Here is a 19,152-nt window from a genome sequence, read left to right as displayed (position 1 = left end):
GACCTGCATAACAGAACTGTGATGTTACAGTCTTATGTGGGTAACACTCCCAAGCATTGAAGTGAATAACGTGACTGGCTTGCCGCTAGGCAGATGGAGACTTTGCTAGGGTTGTTTGATGGTAAATGAAGACTTTTTTTTACTTGCTCCAAGGAGCCTGGCACAGGAAACCCCCAAATCCTACAATAATAAATCTCCTATTTATCTTTTAAATTCTGGAGCAAAATAAAAACCATTAGGCACCCACGGCCATGTGCTGTATTCTATATTTTCCCAGCTTCCTACAACCTTCTGGCATAAAAAGATTAAGTTTTCTGAAGTGAAAAACAACTCCTCGGTTTAAAAATAACCTCGTTGCCTTGTATGTAGCACTGTTTTATTGTATTACAAAATAAAAAGGCAGGACCACTTAAAAATTGCAAAGATGGGCATAATGCAGAAACCTGTATCTGATCCATCCTGATAGTTTTCACGTTATCAGGCATTTACAGGAAAACTGAAGAGCAGAGGAAAACATGATCCTTCCATAGTATAAAAGTGATCACCTAGGCATTAACCTCACTGTCATGATTATTTTACTCATACAGACTGACACAGCGTTCCAGCAGATGACAAAGAAATCCCCGTACATAAGTCAAAATTATTCCAATCCTGACAGTTGTGCTGCGGGGAGGCTACTTTCTGGCTATCACTGTCTGTTTAGGGCATCTCAGAGCAGAAATCAAGCGAGAGGTCGAGATCCCCGTGGTGATTGCACATTCTTAACGCCACTGAAAATAAGGTCACAAAAGCTGCGCCCTGGAAAATCAGCACCACGAAGTCCTTTGAAATGCAGACGCTCAGCATCTCACAGAATCAGGCCCTCCTTTAGCAGCTGCCTCGTAAGTGTTTTGCTATGTCATAGGATACTTCCAATGTCTTTGTTTTCTAATTTTGCAGAAACCTGACAAATAAAAAAACAAACTCAGGGGCCATACACATCTTTGCAAGAGGATATGTCAACTGAAAATTTAGGATTGCCAATCCTAATTATTGCATGGTATTTTATTACAAGTTAAGGCAGCAGCAGAGTACCATACAACCTGAAGGCTGAAGCCTGCTTTTAAAAAAAGCCAGTGGGCATGTTTACATTAAGGTCTGAGGGCGTACAAGGAAATGCTCAACAGGTCTTCTACTATTTTTTTTTTGCCCTGATAAGAAAGATTTCTTAAAGCACAATAAAAATACGTTTGCATTTTTTCTGTCCGCAGTGCATCTACGTGCAAGGCTGAAAGAGGGGTGACAGGGCAGCACTGGGATAATTTTTTTCATCAAACTAAGTAATGCTCATAGAAGTGATGACAATAACACCTACGAACATTTCATAACTGACCTTTTAATAGGATCCTCTGAGCAGGATTTAGGACAACCCAGTGCAGTAAGTAGGTGAAAAAAAAGTCTCTCTGAATCTCTCCATCTATTCGCAAGGTCCATTCTTCCTCAGCAAACCCAAACTTACAGAACTGATCTGCAGGCATTTCAGGGGTAAAACAACAAGAACCTATTTTTGAAGACTCCCTGACCTACTCGTCATACGCACCATACATTTCTAAATGTTATGACATGTTTTCCTTAGAACTATTTTCTATTCATAACCAACCACACAGTTAGTCAGCACTTTTGGTATCTTATTTAGGGATACTGCTATTAACTGGTGCAGCTTCTTAAGAAGTTGACGATGCACAGTTCTTCACTCTCATTAAAAGCAAAGACACTCTGATGTCTTCAGTTTTCCCCTAGTTTTGAGGTAGATTTCTAATCAGGGAGTTCTCTATTTCCTGAAGCTCCATAAAAGTAGAGCCTTGGTTTTGTTAATTCATTGGTCATGGGAAAAAAATATTAATGCTAGCCAAGAGTGCATCCAGTCCCTGAGTGAAGTTAAAGAACTGTAAGTCATTCATAATTATTCTGTGTGTCCTGGCCCACTGATTTTCAAACAATTTTTGCTGTGGCTGCATTCATATAAATGTGCTGATTATTAATATGATTTGTGTCAGTTCTTAACCAGGTGGTTAAGTACTCTTTAGAAAACTGTAAATTGGTTCTTTTAAAGGTGGTTTGCAATAATTTCGTCCCAAGCTCCTTTCCAAGAGCTACACCTGTGGACACTGCTGAAAATGTCCATTTAACAATACTGGAAGATTTCCTTCCCAAAAAGCAAAAGCCTTAAGAAGAATGAGCAGGTGCAGATGCAATGCAGTAAAACTGTCCACTATGACAGGGACTGAATTCTGCCATGAAAGAGTTTAGCTGAACTTTTTTTTTTTTTAAATACATATATAGGGAATTGGCCAAGAAAATACAGCTTTGGAGGAATTAGAACTTATTTATGAAATCCTGTAGAATTTGGCAAATAACTTTGATTGTTAAAAGAAAAAAAAATGGGAAGCAGTTTTGGCTGTCCAATTGCTCAATTTCATTATTATCTAAATCAAAATGCCTCGTTTTTTAATTACAAATTCATTTTATAATTTATTTTAAAAATATTTTTAAACAAATTTAAACAAGGAGGTTTGGAGATCCATTTTTAAATGGTTGCACTTAAAAACGTGAGGTAATTTGATGATACAAAAATTAATATTTAAAGGTTGGCCAAAACCTAAGTTTTCTTGTTTCTCAATAAAGTTAAGAAAAAAATAGCTTTTATTCAACCAAATGTAAATGCCTCCTCGCCATCTTCACTTTTTTTTTTTTTTCAGTCCCCAGATGAAAAATCCTCCTCTGAATTCCCCTGTTGCTGGCAATCAGTGTGTGCTGGCCTAAGATATTTGCTAGGTGCAGCCTTCCCTCGAGCAGCTCTAAGTTTGCATTTGCAAATATACAGCAAACGTTGGACAACCCACTGTCACAGGGGTTTCACTCAGACAATTCTTTCACCATCTTCACAATACTGTCTGATCAATAGCTCAACCAAGCAAATGGCGTATGGAGATATTATTGTAAATATTATTGTAACAAATGCTTTTGTCACTTCTTGGTTTGATTTACTGATTCATTGTTTTCTGATCCTGCAGAGTACGCAATTAAAAGATGCCCTCATCATAAATATTGTTGCTAGAACTTGAATTGGCACTACGTTTCCTCTCAGAGTTTTAAAATTTATTAATCTCCATTCAAAGATATTTCAATTTAATTTCACCATACCACCATGTTTTTTTTCCCTAGCCCTTCTCACCAAAGCACACTACAGCTTTTACCACAAGAAATGCAATGACACTGTATTTTGAGACAGCAAATGCTTCGCAGGCAGAAAGATCAGAATCATAACCTATTTCAGCCAGTACTGGAAATAAGCAGCAAAAAGCTACAGCATTTTTTTTTTTCTGTGAAAATAAAATTGTCTCAGTGTTGCTGCACAGTACTCTCTGCCTGCGGAAACTCTAGTTTGAATAATAAGCCAGAAAAGCCAAATCTTTCAATGTCCTGCTATGCAGAGCTGCTCCGGGCAGGATTAGGCACTGGAGCGCTGGGAAGTTGCCCGCGTTTCCCTGTACACCCAGGTGCCTGCTGCTCTTCCTAATGGAGCCACGCAGCTCCCAGGCTGGCAGATACTGACCATTTGAGTGTAAACCCACCCTCCTTTTACTGTCAGGATTTAAACATAACTTTCCAGCCCATTGCTGTAAAGTAATTGTACTGCTCAGGAGGATGTCAGAGAGCTAAGGGCTAGCATAAAATCCTCTAATTCCATCAACAGGCACTAGCAAGCTCAGCCTCTTCGGGAAACTCTGTTGATCTCTGAAACGTTGTCAGTTTTAGAAAACTTAAGCTTCTTTCATTGGACTTGATTTTACATCACCAGTATAAACTACAGATCTCAATATGGACGCTTGGGGTGATTTAAATCACACTTGAATAGATTTTACTTGCAACAGGAACTGATGTAAATGCCATATGAGCTGGTCTCAATATAGCCAGGAATTTTCCGAATGCTCTCGGACTGATTTTAGTGCATTTTTTAAACAAGTACAAGCTTATTAATCTAGATCAGAAGGTAGGAAAAAAGAAAAGCTTAAAAAAAACAAAACAAAGCAAAACAAATAATGCTTTGACCTTCGTAGACATAAGACTGCATGTAAAGATGCATACAGGAATCCAACTGATTAAAATAGGAACAGTGATCTGTGTGAATAGAGGTGACTTAAGTGGCACCGACTGTGTTGTAAAACAATGCAAATGCTCTTTCCTGAATGTAGCACTCTTAGAAGACATCTTTTAACTTTTCCATCTGAAAAAAACATCAGTTTTGCTTAAAGACAGATACAGATAATGCAGGACACTTCTGCCTGAGGAGACGCTAGCTGGGCTGATATTTGATATAAGCGCTTAGTCCCAAGTGGGAGGAGGAAGAAGTGATTGATGGTTTGTAAGGAATTAGTTGACATTTGCTTGTAACAGAAGCTTTTTGGATTCTCCCAAAGTTCTTGTCAAAGACAAGAAACGTCTTTTGAAATAGCAGCTTTCCCCTTCCCAGCAGATGGAATAAACCTGTGTAAAAAATGCTGCAGATTTAAAATGCATATAAGAGAAAGGAAGACATTGTTTGACACCCTGCCTTTTTTCTAATACTCCGCTGTTCTGTAAGATTTGTCTCTATCATTCTATTACCTGCCCTCTTAATACAGCATGAGCAATTCACCTCTCTGCAGGAAGAGTTTCACAAACCCAGCAGCAGGAGTTCACCAATTCAGTAAGATGCATATTACCGCAGAGACAAATACTTCTCACTCTCTGTCTCCTCCGGCTCCAAGGTCAGAGTTGTATGAACTTGACCAAGGCAATCCTTTCCCGAGCCCCCACAGGGTTCTCCTGGCTCTCATCTGGACAGCTCCATCTGCCTCCTGCAACTGTCTCCTCTGGGAAGGGTGAGAGCATTAGCTCTGCGGCCAGAGTACAGGGGGAGCAGAGGCATTACGAGGGTCAGATTTTCACATTTCCTCCTATCGTATACACAAGGGAGCAATGGATTTGAGCTCAGTATCCCCTCTTCAGGAGGCAAACTGATGATCCAACAGGTGGAATGAATTCATAAACTCCCAGTCACACACATTTGTTAGAAAGACGTCGCATCGATAAATCCCAGCCCCAAGCACCTCTGCCAAAGGCAAAGCTGACGCTCTCTGTCTTACACCTCATTGTTACGGAGCATTGCTCATCGGCGAGCCTTAGGGACCACACAAAGGGTGGTGTACACCAGTTCACCCTATCTCAGGAAAGAGACGAGAAAAAAATCTCATGCCAGCTCTTGAAATCCTACTCCCACGCATCGAACATTCAAACAAAAGCTGAAGTGAGAAACTATGTCTGGAAGCAAATTAAGTCACTCCCCACTCACAAGTTTAACAGCCACTGCTCAAAAAATGGGACTTCATCAATACGAGCATTCAGAAGTGCTGGTATAAAAAAAAAAAAAAAATATTAAAAAAAAATCACGTAGTATCGATCACTTTTTTCCCGCTCTTAAAATTTTTTTGCCCCTCCGAAGGGTCGGCGGGCGGCTCCCCCGCCGCACCCCGGCCGGTGGAGGAGGTTTGCCCGGGGGCAAGGAGGAGCAGCTGCCTTGCGGCGGCGGAGGAGCGGGATTAGGATGGATAGGTAGGAGAACAACATGCCGTGGTAAAAGAGATGGAGGTTTGACTCTTGCCAGCCACGGCAGGCTTTTTCAAGGTATCGGATCTTAATCTGACGGATAAGCGGCTGTACTAAACGCGTTGTAGGTCTCAAAATGTGTGCCGTGTCGTTTTCTCTCGTTGCAAAGCTTCGCAGTAGTTCGTTAATGTAGCTTTAGAAAAACATACGGAACGAAAAGCACTTTGCAATGCAACGCCTTCTCAGATTGACAGAAAGAAAGTTCTCGAAAATGTTTTTTGGTTTTGTTTGCTTTGTTTTGTTTTTTAACTGATGGTGCATTTTTAATAGATGCAATCAAAAATACCGATGGGATGTGTGATATGAAGACCGCGCTGGTGAAATTCGTTTACAAACTCGCTAGTGTGTTTCTTTGCGAGGAACAGGACTGTCCCAAAGACAAGAAATTATAAATTTTTAGCCGCACTTTTTTGCTCTGTCTCTGAAGTGCCCGTGTACCGTCTCTTCGTGTAGCGACCCCGACCGCCTAAGGGAGCAGCCGTGTTTTGGGGGGGAGGGGGGGGGGGGCAAGGGGGGGAGCGGAAACGCGTCCGTGGGAGACGTGTCCACACACACACACACAAAAAAAAATTCTTAAACTTCCGACGAGCAAAGAAGCGCGCTTGGCTCTGCTTCGGTCTGTCCCTGCGCCCCTGGAGTGGCGGAGGGAAGGGCCGACGAAAGCCACCGCTGTAAACGATGGTAAATAATATGTACATCAAGGGAGGCAACGCTTGGGCCCCCCGTGACCTTTCCGCTGCTCAGGTTTAATCTATAAATACCCAGAAGACATCCGAGCCCATTGTTTTGCTGCCCTCTGAAACCAAACCTGCCAAGGGGACGGAGGGGCGACCGCCGCCGCCTGCACCCCGCCACCCTCCTCCTCCTCCTCCTCTCCGAGGGCCGGCGGAGGATGCGGGGCGGCCCTGCCCGGCAGCGGGGCAACAGCGGGGGAGGCTCCGCCGAGCCCTGTGGCAAGCCTGGCCTCCCGCCGGCCCGGCCGTGGCCCCACGCGCGGAGCGCCCCGAGTGGGCGGGAGAGGCGGGGGGGGAGGAAGAAAGGGAGAGAGCCGCCGTAATCCCGAATTCCTTTTCACAACTTCGTGATTAAAACCCGCACGTGATTAAAATCCAGCTTTATCCCTCTTTTAAATGAGTCTCGTAAAACAGCACATTAACTCTGGCGACAAGATTCATGGCGGGGACATAAATAACTCGGATGTTCGGGAGACATGGGGTTTTTTTTTTACAAACCTGGGAGATTTATCCGCTCGCTTTTCTCACCTTTCCCCACGCCACCCCTCGACCCGGCACCTCCCAGCCTGCCACCTCTCCTCTCCCGGGAAGATGCGAGGAGGGTCTCTCGGGCACTCGAGGCGACTCGGGATCGCCGATATTGTCGCCAGAGGGTTTGGGGACGGCTGGAAAATCGCACATAACGGGTGAGGGATTTCGCCAAAACGGGGAAAAGAGGAGCGTTGCCTCCCACGCCCCGGCGAAGGTTGGATTTTGTACACGTTCGGCGCACCCACGCCGCCCCGCCGACACCCCCCTCACTCGGGGAGCCACTCGCGGTGGGGATGGAGAGGAAAATCCCCGCGAGACGTGGCCAATGCGTGGGAGAGAAGTCCCCACACCCGCCTACAAGGAAAAGAGCTACAAAAAGGAGAGCGAAGCCTTACTCTTCCCTTGGCGGCGTTTGGTTCCCCGCGGCGAATGGTTTTCTGCCTCTCGGACTTTCCAGAGCTGAAGTGGAGGCGGTTTATGCGAAGAGATCGATAAATCGGCCTAGACCGATTTACGTTATCACACGCATAATGAACACATAATTTCCCAGAGCATACTGTAATATTTGGGGCCAATCTGTAAGCACACCCATACCAGTTATACGCCCAGCAGAAGGAACAGCCCTGTGTTATTTCCTACCCTACTCAGGGGCAGCGACTTTGAGTTTTGAACCTTTGGGACGCTATAAAATCTCCCTTTCCTTTTTTTTTTTTTTTTTTTTTTTTGCTATATCGCTGGAGTTTTGGCAAGTTTAAAATACTTTAGGTGTAAAGTTTGTTCTTAATTGGGTCTTGTAAAGATGGAATTTGGTGGCCATTATAGAGCCGCTAATCAATTTTCACCCAGCAGCAAAGGTACACCGCGGAGGATTTAGGTTTAATGAAGTGACTGTGCAAATTACAGTCGCGGACTTTATTTAAAGTCTATCAACCTCCTAAAAATTATTTCTCAAACTGTTCTTGATTTCCTTTGCTTTATGAAAAACATCACGTTTGCTTTCTAAGGTTTCAGGCATTAGCAGCCATCCTCTCCCGCTCTCCAGTCTAGCGCAGGGAGTTTTCCAGTTCTTTATTTCGAATTCATTGAGAAATAGACAAATTAAACTTCTAGACGGACAAAAAATATATCCTATTGTGGCTAAAAAATAATGAGAAACGGTTGTAAAAAAACCAAGACATGCATATATCTGCTCTCCTGTTGGAAAGCGAATTTTTATCGTTTCGTTCGCGTATTTATTATTTTGAACGGGGAGGTCTCGGAAATCGTGAACTATTTTTTCAGTGGTTGACATTTTGATCGTTTCTGCCCCCTCTCCTTTACGCCCGTCGCGCCGCTGAGAGAGAGATCCCAGCAGCAAATTTTACCTACTTCTCCTTAGGATCCGCACCGGGAAGGGCTGCTGCTGCTACAAGCAAATTGAAATGTGGTTTCTTGAGAGCGGAGCGGGGCAAAGTCTCCGGAGTTCCCGATCTTTCGCTCCCTTCGAAAACACTTAACAGGTTGTTTGGTTGGTTTTTTTTACAGCTGATATTTTTTACACCTCGATCTCTAATTCTTTCTCTCTTTTTTTTTTTTTTTAGTTTTGGTTTTTTGGTTTGTTTTTTTTTTTAATGCTGGGTTTTGGGCAGCAGATGCTTATTGATAGCGCGGGAAACATCACGCAAAAAAAAAAAAAAAAAAAAGGTGCTTTTTATTCCCCAAGTGCAATGGAGTGGATTTGGCACAAGTGGAGGAAAATTTCTGCCCTTTCTCTTACAGGGTCACCTACTGAAATCGCTTGACCTTTTTCTCCCACTCGAATATTAAAAGAAAAAGTAAAGAGAAATTACCTAAAATTCGCTTTCTCCGCACGCTGTAATTGTGAGAGCGGGCTCGCCCGCTCCGTCCCATTTCAAGGCGCTGGGGAGCGGGGCGGGGGGACGGCGAGAAGGGCGCGGGGGCGTGGGGTGCAGCGCGGGCGCGGAGGCAGCGCGGGCACGGGGTGCAGCGCGCTTTCACCCCTCGGGGTCGCGGCGGATCCGCGGCTGCTTTTGCGGGACCTTCGTTTTTAGGCCGGAGGGAAACGGCCGGGGGGGGGACAAGAGCAGACGGAGGGATTCGCTTGAGTCAAACGATCACTCCGTGCTACCGGCTCCCTTTTAAATAAAAATAAATAGACAAATAAAAGTTTAAAATTAAAAATACAAATACCACGAGAGAAGTCTCGTGCTTTCTCTCCCCAAATACGGTGCAGCCGACCGAGGGGGCGAGGCCCCGGCGCTGCTACAAACGCCCCGCTTCCCGAGAGGCCCCAGGCTCGGTAGCGGGGCCCGGACCCCTCACCCCCTGCCCCCGCTCCTGGCTGAGGCCCTTTTCCCTGCCGGGAGCGGTGTCCCGGTGAAGAGGGGAGACCCCGTCCCCCCGCGCCGCCACCGGGGCTTGCGCTCTCCGTCCCGGGCGCGGAGCGAGGCCGATGCCGGGAGAAGGATCAGGCCCCCCCAGCCCCTCGCTGCCGGGCTAAGCCCGCCCCCGACCCGTGGAGGTCTCGAGTGGGAGCTCGCCACGGGGCGTGGGGGTGTGTGCAGCCGGTCTCCGCCGCTCCACGGAGCCGGCGCCCCTCGCCTCGGCGCAAGGCTGATCTGGGGTGCACGCCTCCTCCTCCTGCACCGAAACCTCCGGTTGGGGCGGCACGGTCTCCGCGGGACAGGCTTGGGGTGGTGGCCGGTGTCTCGGAAAGGCGCACGGAAGAAGAGAGGGGCGATCCCTCCCGCGGGGTTGCCGAATGTCATGCCCTACTCCTTTGCCCGCGACCTACACGGCACCCCCGCGATTGTCGGGAAGCTCCCGGGTAAAGGCGAAACGCGTGTCCCGAAACACCCGGGAAGGCACGGGGAGGGAGGAAAGAGGGAGAAGGAGGGAGCGGGGGGAGGACACGCCGTTCCCTCCCGGGAGATCATGGAGTTGGGGGGGGGGGGGGGGAGAGAAAGAGCCGCAGTGAGTAGAAGAAAACTCCTCGTAAACCGGGGGGAAAAAAAAAAAAAAAGAAAAAAAAAAAGTTAAAATTAAAATCCAAGGAATCTCCGCAAAATCCTCCCCCCTTTTCCTCTAGCCCCAGTCCCGGATGTTTTCCGGGAGGCGCTGCCCGCCCTGCCCGGCGCCGCTCTCCCGGCAGGGCTCAGCGGCGAGCGGCGGGGAGGGATCGGGCGGGGGGGTCCCCGAAGAGAAAGGAGTTGCACTAACCGGGGTTGAGGTCCAGGCACTGAGTCGGGTCTTCATTGTCCCCTAGCTGGCCATTGGGGCTGAGGCTTTCCATGGACAAATCCAGCCCCTTGTCCTCCCAATCTCGCAGTTTCCTCTTTTTATTTGTCCCAATCAAGGCTTCTACCGAGAAAGCGTGCGCTCGGGAGCTGAGGGCCACCGCCGATCTTCGCCTCTCACTCATCTTATCCCCTAGCCCAGACCCTTGGGCAGATGAGCGGCCAGTGGCTGGGAGCGCAGAGCTCGGGGACCAGAGGCAGAGCCTCTCGCCTCTTTCTCCCCCCACCCCTCCCCAGCTGCACCCCCAGAAGAACCAGCCCTCAGTCTCCTGAAGGCGCTACATGAGGCTGCAGATACTCCGTAGGCAGAGCCGGGAGGGTGTGCTCAGCCCAGGTCCCCAGCACTTGCTCAGAGGGGCTGCAGGCTGGATTTCATCTTTTTTTTTTTTTTTTTTTTTTTTTTCTTCTCCCCTTTCCTTCTGTCTCTCTCTGATTGATCCAAACTTCTGGGATTTTTTTTTTTTTTTTCTCCAAGAGTTAGGCAGGCTGCGTGCGCCTGTCAAAGAAAAAAAAAAAAAAAAAAAGAAAAAAAAAGAAAAAATATTATCCCCAGCCAATAGGAAGGAGAGATCGGGAGAGACCCAAAAGCTGCGACCCAATGGGGAGGGGAGAGACACTCGGGCTTCAGGGCGAGGAATTTTGGCCATCTGAGTCCTGGAGCACCGGTTGGGAGAATTAACTGTTTGGAGAACGGGGAGCCGTTAGGAAACCCATAGCCCTAAATGCAGAGAGGTAACAACTCCCGCACTTCACTTCGCCGCACCCAGGTTTCCCGAGGGCTGCTGCTACCTAATCCCCACCCAAAGTACCCGAGAGAGGGGCTTTACCACCCGGGGGTGCCGGGTGAGGGGGTGTTATTAAAACGTCATTCATGCCACCTATTACTTGCGCTTGCCGGTGGAATCGGTGTTTGGCCTGGCAACAGCAACGGCAACGTCTCGGGCCGGGGTGGGGGGGGACGGACGGACGGACGGACGGACTGCAGTTTCACTTCAAAACGATGCGTATCCGTGGAGCGGCGGGGCTGAGCGGGCGGCGTGGGCTGGCGCCGGCAACGAAACAGATAGATTCAGACACCCCTGGGCAGAGGAGAGCCTTTTTTTGGGGGGGGGGGGGAGGGGGGGGGGGGTGAGGGGGGAGGAAGGGGATTTTATTTTATTTTTATTTTTTTCCCGCTTCTTTTTGCCACTGTAGCCACAGCGAGAACAAACCCGCTAGGCAGAAATCCCGGCCGGTTGCCTAGATGATATTCAGCATTTTATTTCTGTTCGCTTGTTCGCTCTGCCCTGAAACCCTCCAGGCTGAGACGGGTCTACAGCTGTTCCCACGCTTCTTGATCGTGCGTGGCGCAGGGGTCTCGCAGTGAAAAGGAACAGGGGCTGCATTTGCGGATGAAACACCGTGTGTTTCCATTAGCTGATGGGACCACAGGAAAATAGCCAAGCGAAACACCGTCTAGGGAAAATACAATGGGGAAAGCCGCCGGGGGTTAATTCGATCCCGAGGATCGAATACAGGTTAAAAACAAACGATAAATAATTATAAATTAAGGGAAGGAATTAATACGGATCGAGCCACGGTGGAAAAGCCGGCGAGCATACACACCAGATTTCAGGAAGGGATTATTTTCAGCCGGTGTTTCTTCGATGCTCCCCGAAGGAGCAGAGCTGCTTCGAGCAGCGCCGGGGGAGAGCGAGATTTTTCTTAGGCGAATTTCTTCGATGAGGCTGGACAAAAGTGAACAGGGCAGGCGTGGGAGCGCAGCTCCTTTAGCTACCAGAGTGACCCCAGGGTGCCCATGTTTGCGTGGTACCGCGCAGCCTTTCAGCCCTTTCTCCCCGGCCTAAAGCCCATCGGGGTTCACACTCACGGAAAGGGCTTTCGGAGGAAGAGCAAGAGAAAAGCCGTTTCTTCGGGAAATCCCGGAAAAGCTAAGCCCCGTTATCTAGGCCGAGGAGCAGGTTTTGTGCGTTCCCATCACCCGCCCTACACCCCCTCACCCCCACCTTCCCTCCTTCCCCCCCCCCCCTCCCCCCCGCCGCTCCTTTCCCCTCCCCTCTTGTACATCGCCTTTGACAGGTCACTCGCCGAGGGCTCAGCGCCGGGCACAGCGGCACTGCCACACGGGGTGCCATGTACCCCACCTCCTCCCCGCGGCACTGCCTCGCTCCCCGGCTCCGCAGGGAGCAGCGGGAAGAAGGGAGCGACAGGGGCAGGGGCTCGGAGGGAACCGGCAGTGGGACTGACCGAGGAGCGTGGACCCGAAGGGGCACATGCCTTTCCAGCGGATGCCCCGGCTGTGTGTCCTTCCCCCGGCGAAGGAATGTCTCCCAAGTAAAAATAACCGGTTTCCCTATTTCCGAAAGCCTCGGAAACACTCGTCTGGGAGACAGATACTGAGGAAGGCTTTTAAAGAAGCTGGAGGGATATTTTAGAAAGAGAGCCCAAGAAAACAGGATTATTTATAGCTTTTTAGCGAGAGGAAATGGTGTTGGAAAGGCAGGGCGATTCAAACGAAATTTGGGGGCTGATGTAAGAGCTCAGAAACACGTTTTCCACAGCGCTAAGTGTGGTTTTACGGGTCGACAGTTTAAATCGGCCCCGACCCCTTTTGGGTCTCTTACCTAGGGGCTCTCCGGGCTGCCCCTCGAGGTCTGTCAGCCGCGACAGACCACCCCGCGCCCGGCCCCGGCAGCGGGACGCAGCCTCCAGAGCAGCAAGCAGAAACACAGCGGAGTTTCCATGTCAATACGGCCCCTAATTGACAGACCCCAGGGAGCGGACCCTTTTGCCAGGGACGAGAGAGCAGCTCCCCGCGGTCCCGGGAGCGGTGTCCGGGGGCGCGGGGACACACAGCCGCCGTCGGCCGCTCCTCTCCCGTCTCCCTGCCGCTACGCCGATGCCCGGGAGATTTAGCACAGCTCACCCTCCCTCTACCCGTATGCGCCAGGAGGTGCAACAGCGATAAAACACAAAGGCATTCTCGGTGCGAGAGGAAGGGAAGGGCAGCCCCTGCAGAGACCTTGCGGCCCCGCGCACACGCGGATGTGCCGGGGGGAGGGGGAAGAGGGATGGGGCTGGGGTGAGGGGGGGAGAGCCAACGCTGCCCCCTCGCAGGGATCTCTGCTCCCCGCGCTGAGAGGCTTCGCCCGGAGAAACCCACGCTCCTCAGGCCAAGGGATGGGATTTCGATTCAGTCTTTGCACCAAATCTCGTTGAGCAAAACGCATCCGCGCTGCGCCGCCGGCATCCGGTCCCCGCGGCTCTGAGCCGGAGCGGTGTTAGGGACCCGGCTCCCCGCTCCCCGCGGCAAGCGGCGTAAATCTGAAGTCGGCCTGGGCTGAATCTGGATTCAGATCCGACTCTGACCCCCGGCCGCCAGAGATGAATGCGTCCCGTTGCCTGGTCTTTATTCCAGACCCTTACTCACAGGGGTAGCTCCCATTAAATCCAGGAAACTGCTCCCTGGAATAAAGTGGCGGGAGCAAGGGTCGCAGGGCCAGGCCCCGGGGTTTATAAAGAAATCATTCACTCCCGCTTTCCAGTTGTCGCAGAGCGAGCCTGAAAATATTTGTTTATATATGGAAATATTTGGGGGGGGGGGGGGGGTGAAGAGAAATAAGGGGAGCCGGCTGCGGAGCGGGAGTGCTGTCCAGATGTGCTGCTTTCAAGGGCTGAGCCCAGCCAGTTCCAAACCCTGCTCCATAGCAAGGAAAACCTTACGGAAGGTCCTTTAACCAGCCCTGGCCCGGGATATTATTATTATTTTTTTTTTTTTAAAGTTAGTAATTGAAAACAATGTTAAAACTGGTCAGCGGGTGCGGGCTGAAGGCTGTCTGCTAACGTGAGCGAGTGATTTACTGGACTTTAATGCAACGACGATTAACTTTTAAAACGGACCGGAGGATTTCGAGGCTCGCCCTCTCGTAAGAAGCGAGTTTAAAGCGAACACAAGTCGCCGCTTGGAAACTCGAGAGAGGTGATGTTCCCGGTCTGCGCGGGGTCAGTTATTGTGACTGCGGAAAAAAATACGCCTGCAATTTATTTTTATGGTCTGCACAAACGGTATTGTTGCGTATTATTAACTAATTCATAATTATACCCCTATTATGCCGTCGATTCTCTTTGCCTCCTCCCCCCCCTTCCCCCGGTTTTCTCAGGCTTTGAGAATTGAACCACCGCAAAATATTTACAGTCTCAAGTGTTTTTAAATGGGCTTTGTTTGTGTTTTACAGAATAAAAATCTCTATTAGTGTTTAAACAAACACCATGCCAGTCTCTTAAGCCTTCCAGATGTTTGCAATAAAATGTCAGGTTTTGCCTTTGGGACTCGAAATAAAATTTAACTACCTTCACCCTGTAATTATTCTCTTAGCTCTCCCTTCATAAATTTATCTGCTTTCTATCAGGAGAGAAAAAAAAAATCCGATTATACACTTGGACTATAAAAAACAGCCACTACTTTCCCTCCATTTTACCAGGGCTTCTCCCCGACTTGTTTCGGCACCGCAAACCAACGCGCATACATTATTTCTGGCTCTCCTGCTTTCGGGACGGCAGAAAGAGACCAGGCAAAGCAGAAACGTATCAGCAGGTTTCCTGAGGTTAAGGCAACAAAATGCCCCGTGTCCCCGGGCCTGTCAACCTCCCACCCTCCAGTCTCCCCCAGCTCCATCCCGGCCCCACTGTTCCCGGAGGGAAGGCGAATCGGGAACTTAAATCGTCCCTGAACTTCCTTCAGCTCCGGGCGTCGATTCTTCGCAGGCACTAATCAGACCTGACTGCATTTCGGAGCCTCCCCGTGGAGCTGTTTGGAAATAGGCAATTATGATGAATAATTCAAACAAAGCAGGTTCCCCTCGCAAACAAAGACGAAAGTCCCGGCTAGAGACCCTTCTGCCTTCTCAGCTACTAACTTGGAACAACATAGGCAGGGTTAAAAAGCCATGCATTTTGTATTTACCACGCCAAACTTCAGAACAACTCGGAGAGATAAGCGAGGCTCTAGATGATCTCCCTCTCTTCATTTGCCGCCTATAAACCCACTTCTGGCAGAAGTCAGGGTCGTCGACTTTCTGCAGCTTTCAGCTTTCCCTGCATGCGTATCACCCGCAGATGCACACAGGCGCGCTTGGTCTGCCCCTCGCTCCCTGTGCGCTCCAGTCCCCGGGCACAGCCTGGGGGCGCGTCGGCCCGGGACACCCCACTTCACACCCACGGGCGCCCCGGGCCCCCCTCCCGATGGCTACTGCGGCCTCTTTTTTATAATATATTTATTTGCCCCCCACCCCCCTTTCTCCTCGAGGAGAAGCCGCCTCCTGCAGATTTTCTGCCTGCCTTGTGCCGAGGTCTCTGCTGACAGGTGAATCCCCGAGGCTGCTGCTCTCGGGTGGCAAGAGGCAGGAGGCAGCTTCACGGAGGGCAGAGGCCGGCAAGCCCGCTGGAGAGCAGAGGTCTCCCAAAAAAGGCTGCGCTACGCTCGGCACCTCCGAGCAGGAAAGGGACGCGGAGGACAATAGGTGCCTAATCGGCCATACTAGCCTGTCCACAGCTTGCCCGCCCCTCCACGTTACCGTCCTGACAGCCATATCTGCCCCCCTCCTCCGAGAAGAGGTGGCAAAGCAAGACGAGGTCGCTCACACGGGAAGGCTGACGCCGAGGGGAAGCGGGGGGGCTGGGTTCCGCCGTCCCTCTGCCCACTCCCCCGGCCCCATCTGCAGTGGGTCGCTGAGGTTTCCTTGGGCCTCCTCTTTCCTGCCCCTGCCCCCGTTTGCAGGTGGATTCGGGGGTGGTGTTGGCCGGCGGGAAGGGACTGAAAGAGACGTCAAAGCACTTTTTGGGTCTGGGTTGTTTGGTTCGGTTTGGGGTGAAAAACACCCCAAGAAATAATCCACCCTTGCGGGACTTCGGATGAGAAGACCTAGAGGGTTAGGGGACCTGGGAAATAGCGGGGAAAAGCCGGCAGCAGGGCTGTATCTAGATAAGTTCTAGGACGTGAGCCTAGAGGCTTGGGCTCAGCACCGCTACTGCTCCGAGCACGGAGCGGGCCGGGGATGCCTCCCTCTCGCCCCGCTCCTCTCAGCGGCGTGACCGGAGGGATGCGAGGAGCACGGGGAAAGCCGGGCCGGGGTCAGGAGTGGGGTAGCCCACGCATAAATTCCGGCGGGGAGTTTTTAATCTCTCAGGTGACCGTTCCCAGCCGGGCGCCCGGTTCTGCTTTTCCGCCGGAAAAGAAAAAATCAGTTCCCCGCCGATAGCAAGCAGCATTTATACGGCGGCGCGCAGAAGAGCTGCTTCGCAGATTATTGCCGCTATTATAATTTTGGGTAGATTGAGGGTTTTGAAGTTTGGTGTTTGGTGTTTTGTTTGTTTGTTTGTTTTGATTTTTTTTTTCACAGCCCCGGTGCAATCCTCGGCTCCCAAACCTGCAGGATGGAGTGTAATGGTTGGGGAGCTCCGGGTCTTCACCCGCACATGGGGCTCACCCCTACCTTGCAGCCGCCCCACTTGAGGTTGACGGGCTGTGAGGAGGAACTGGAAAAGCCAAGCCTCGTTGCACCTCCCCCCGGTCCAGGTCGGACCCATCTGGCAGCCACGATCCCCCGCTTGTCTCCACACCTCGCACCCGCCGAAAAAGCGGCGTCCCCCAGAAAAAGCTGCGGGTCTTGCACACAATGGTTCTCGTATGGGGCGCTGCAGGCGGACAACCGGCCCCTTGTTAACGAGACGGGATCCAAAGACCGCTTTTCCAGGGAAGAAAGCCGAGCTGCGCACAGCATTTCAATGTGTGTTCAGTCAAAAAAATAAATATAAGGGGAATTATTTTTTTTTTCTCTTCAAGGCACAGGTCTTTGAACCAAGAGAGGTCTGTGCGCTCCCCTACCTCATACATGATGTGTTTTACTGTAAACAATCCCGTTTAGGGCCGGTACTAAAACGCAGCAGACTTTAATGGCACTATTCAAAAGAGCAGTGGCTGCGGGATGTGATCAGTCTGCTATCGAAAACATGCGTTTATCCCGCCGTGCTATCGGCGCTAGGCACGACCACAAAACCAGGAGAGAGGTGCCCGGCCTCCACGACGGGCAGCGGTGTACACGGCACGGCCCCGGGAACTTCAAACGCGGTTTACTTCGTCTCACGAGAAATGCGTTTGCAGTATAAAGCAGGCACGCCAGAAAACCCCGCTCCCGTCCCCACAAACCGGCCATGATCCGTCGGGCCCCGGCCCGGGCTCCCTTTCTACATCGCAAACCTCTCCCGCTCTTGCTCTGCGCCCGGAATTTACCCAGATTTATTATTAAGCGAGTTTTTATTAGTTTCTAATACTGTTTTTATTAGTTTCCAGTAACCAAAACGCTACCGGGGACTGGGCTATCCCAGAGCTAAATTTTGGGCTGTTCCGGGAGCATTTTGCTCCTGTGCCTGTGGTCCCTCGTTTGCCGTGCGACCTGCTCGCTTCGCAGGGCTTTTTCCCGGCTGTAAGATAGAAAACTTGGAAGGGAACGGAGGGCGACGGGCGATGCCGCCGTGGGGCACCCCCTGATCCAGTTGTACCTTTAGTCCTCCCTCGGCGCAGCCTTCTCGTCGCCCCACAGCCCATCCCGGTAATTCTCAGCAAAGGCGCGGAAACCTACAAGGATCTCCCCCGCTCCCGCCTCGGCGCTAGCCGCTTTCCTGTCGGGGTCACTTTCTATCGCGATATTCACACTACGATTGAATTTCTCTTTTCTCTCCATCACCCGGAGGAGATCTCGCCCCGAAGCCGCGATCCCGCGACCCCGGCGGCGTGTGAGATGCTCCCCCTGCCCGCAAGGCCTCTCCCTGCCCCCGTACCCCCCCGCCCCCGGCGCGTCCCTGTCGGAGGGGGCACGGAGTCGCCCAGGGTCAAGCGAGCGGCATATGGCATCCCCGGAGGAGGAGCCCGAGGGCTGAGTTTACAGCCCGCCCCCGGGGAGCAGCGAGCCCACTCCCGAGCCCTTTCAGGGCCGGGGCCGTGAGGCCGGGGCACGGGGCTCGGCAGCCGCAGCGAAGCCAGAGCGGGGGCGGCGGGGGTCGGGGGCCGGTGGGGGGCCGGCGGGAGCGGGACGCCGGAGCTGCGGGGCGCCGGCCGGCCTGCCCAGCCCGCTGCGGGAGCCGCCCCCCCCACCCCCCACCCCGCCCCGGTCCTCTCCCGTAATGCCGCCTTTCAGGCTCCCGCAGAACAATGTGGGGGGCTGCTGCAGCCAGCTCCTATCCGCAGGGGTCGAATGGCAGGGATATCCCCGCAGCAGGGGAGAGAGCGGAGCCCCCCGGCCGGTCGGGGAGAGGGCAGGCAGCCCGGCAGCGCTTCCCGAGGCTGCCCGAGGTGGGCGCAGCAACCGAGAGGTTCCGTGTAGAGTGCCTTTCCCAAACCCGCAGCGGGCTCCGGCTTTGGGAAAGGCACTGCTGGCAGCGGCGGGGCTCGGGCGGGTGAGGTGGCAGAACCGGCTGCGGAGGGGACAGCAGCTCGCCCTGGAGAGAGGGGAGAAGGGGCAGCATAGCAAATTTAGAGCGGGATCTGGCAGCTCAACACAGACCGGGGCGCAACGAGGCTTCATCCACCCGCCCCGGGAGTGAGCTGCCAGCGAGGGAGGGAGACCCGGCTGCAAGGCTCGGGCCCGCTGCCCCCGCAGGGGGTGTTCAGCCGCCTGCATCCAGCGGGTTTTTTCCGTGCGTGGTTGTGGGGTGGCTAAATAGGTGCTCCTGACTTTGGGCTTCAGTCAGGCGGGAGCAGCATGACGAGGGCGGCCGCGCAGCAACCAGACAAAGCCAGCCTGTGCCACACTTCAGCCGCGCTCGGGGAATAGGGTTTCTGCTTTTGGAAAACAAAAACACAATAGCAATTAAACGCTCATCTGAATGTGACTGCTTGTTTGGCAGAG

At 51.6% G+C, this 19,152-nt stretch overlaps 1 protein-coding gene across 1 annotated transcript in view; it reads right to left on the bottom strand.

Annotated features, from left to right (window-relative positions):
- The window catches only part of TBX15 (T-box transcription factor 15), a 101,611-nt gene extending 90,894 nt beyond the window's left edge, over positions 1 to 10,717 (bottom strand). Inside the window, exon 1 of the mRNA XM_074147844.1 lies at positions 10,173 to 10,717. Coding sequence (XP_074003945.1) covers positions 10,173 to 10,374 — 202 coding nt within the window. The 5' untranslated portion in view covers positions 10,375 to 10,717. The remainder of the gene's footprint in view (positions 1 to 10,172) is intronic.
- Between the last annotated feature and the right edge of the window lie 8,435 nt (positions 10,718 to 19,152).

This window comes from Numenius arquata, chromosome 1, assembly GCF_964106895.1.
Source record: "Numenius arquata chromosome 1, bNumArq3.hap1.1, whole genome shotgun sequence".
NCBI classification, from domain to species: domain Eukaryota; kingdom Metazoa; phylum Chordata; class Aves; order Charadriiformes; family Scolopacidae; genus Numenius; species Numenius arquata.
The sequence above is the reverse complement of the archived record's forward strand: the minus strand, read 5'-3'. Positions and strand labels throughout refer to the sequence as shown.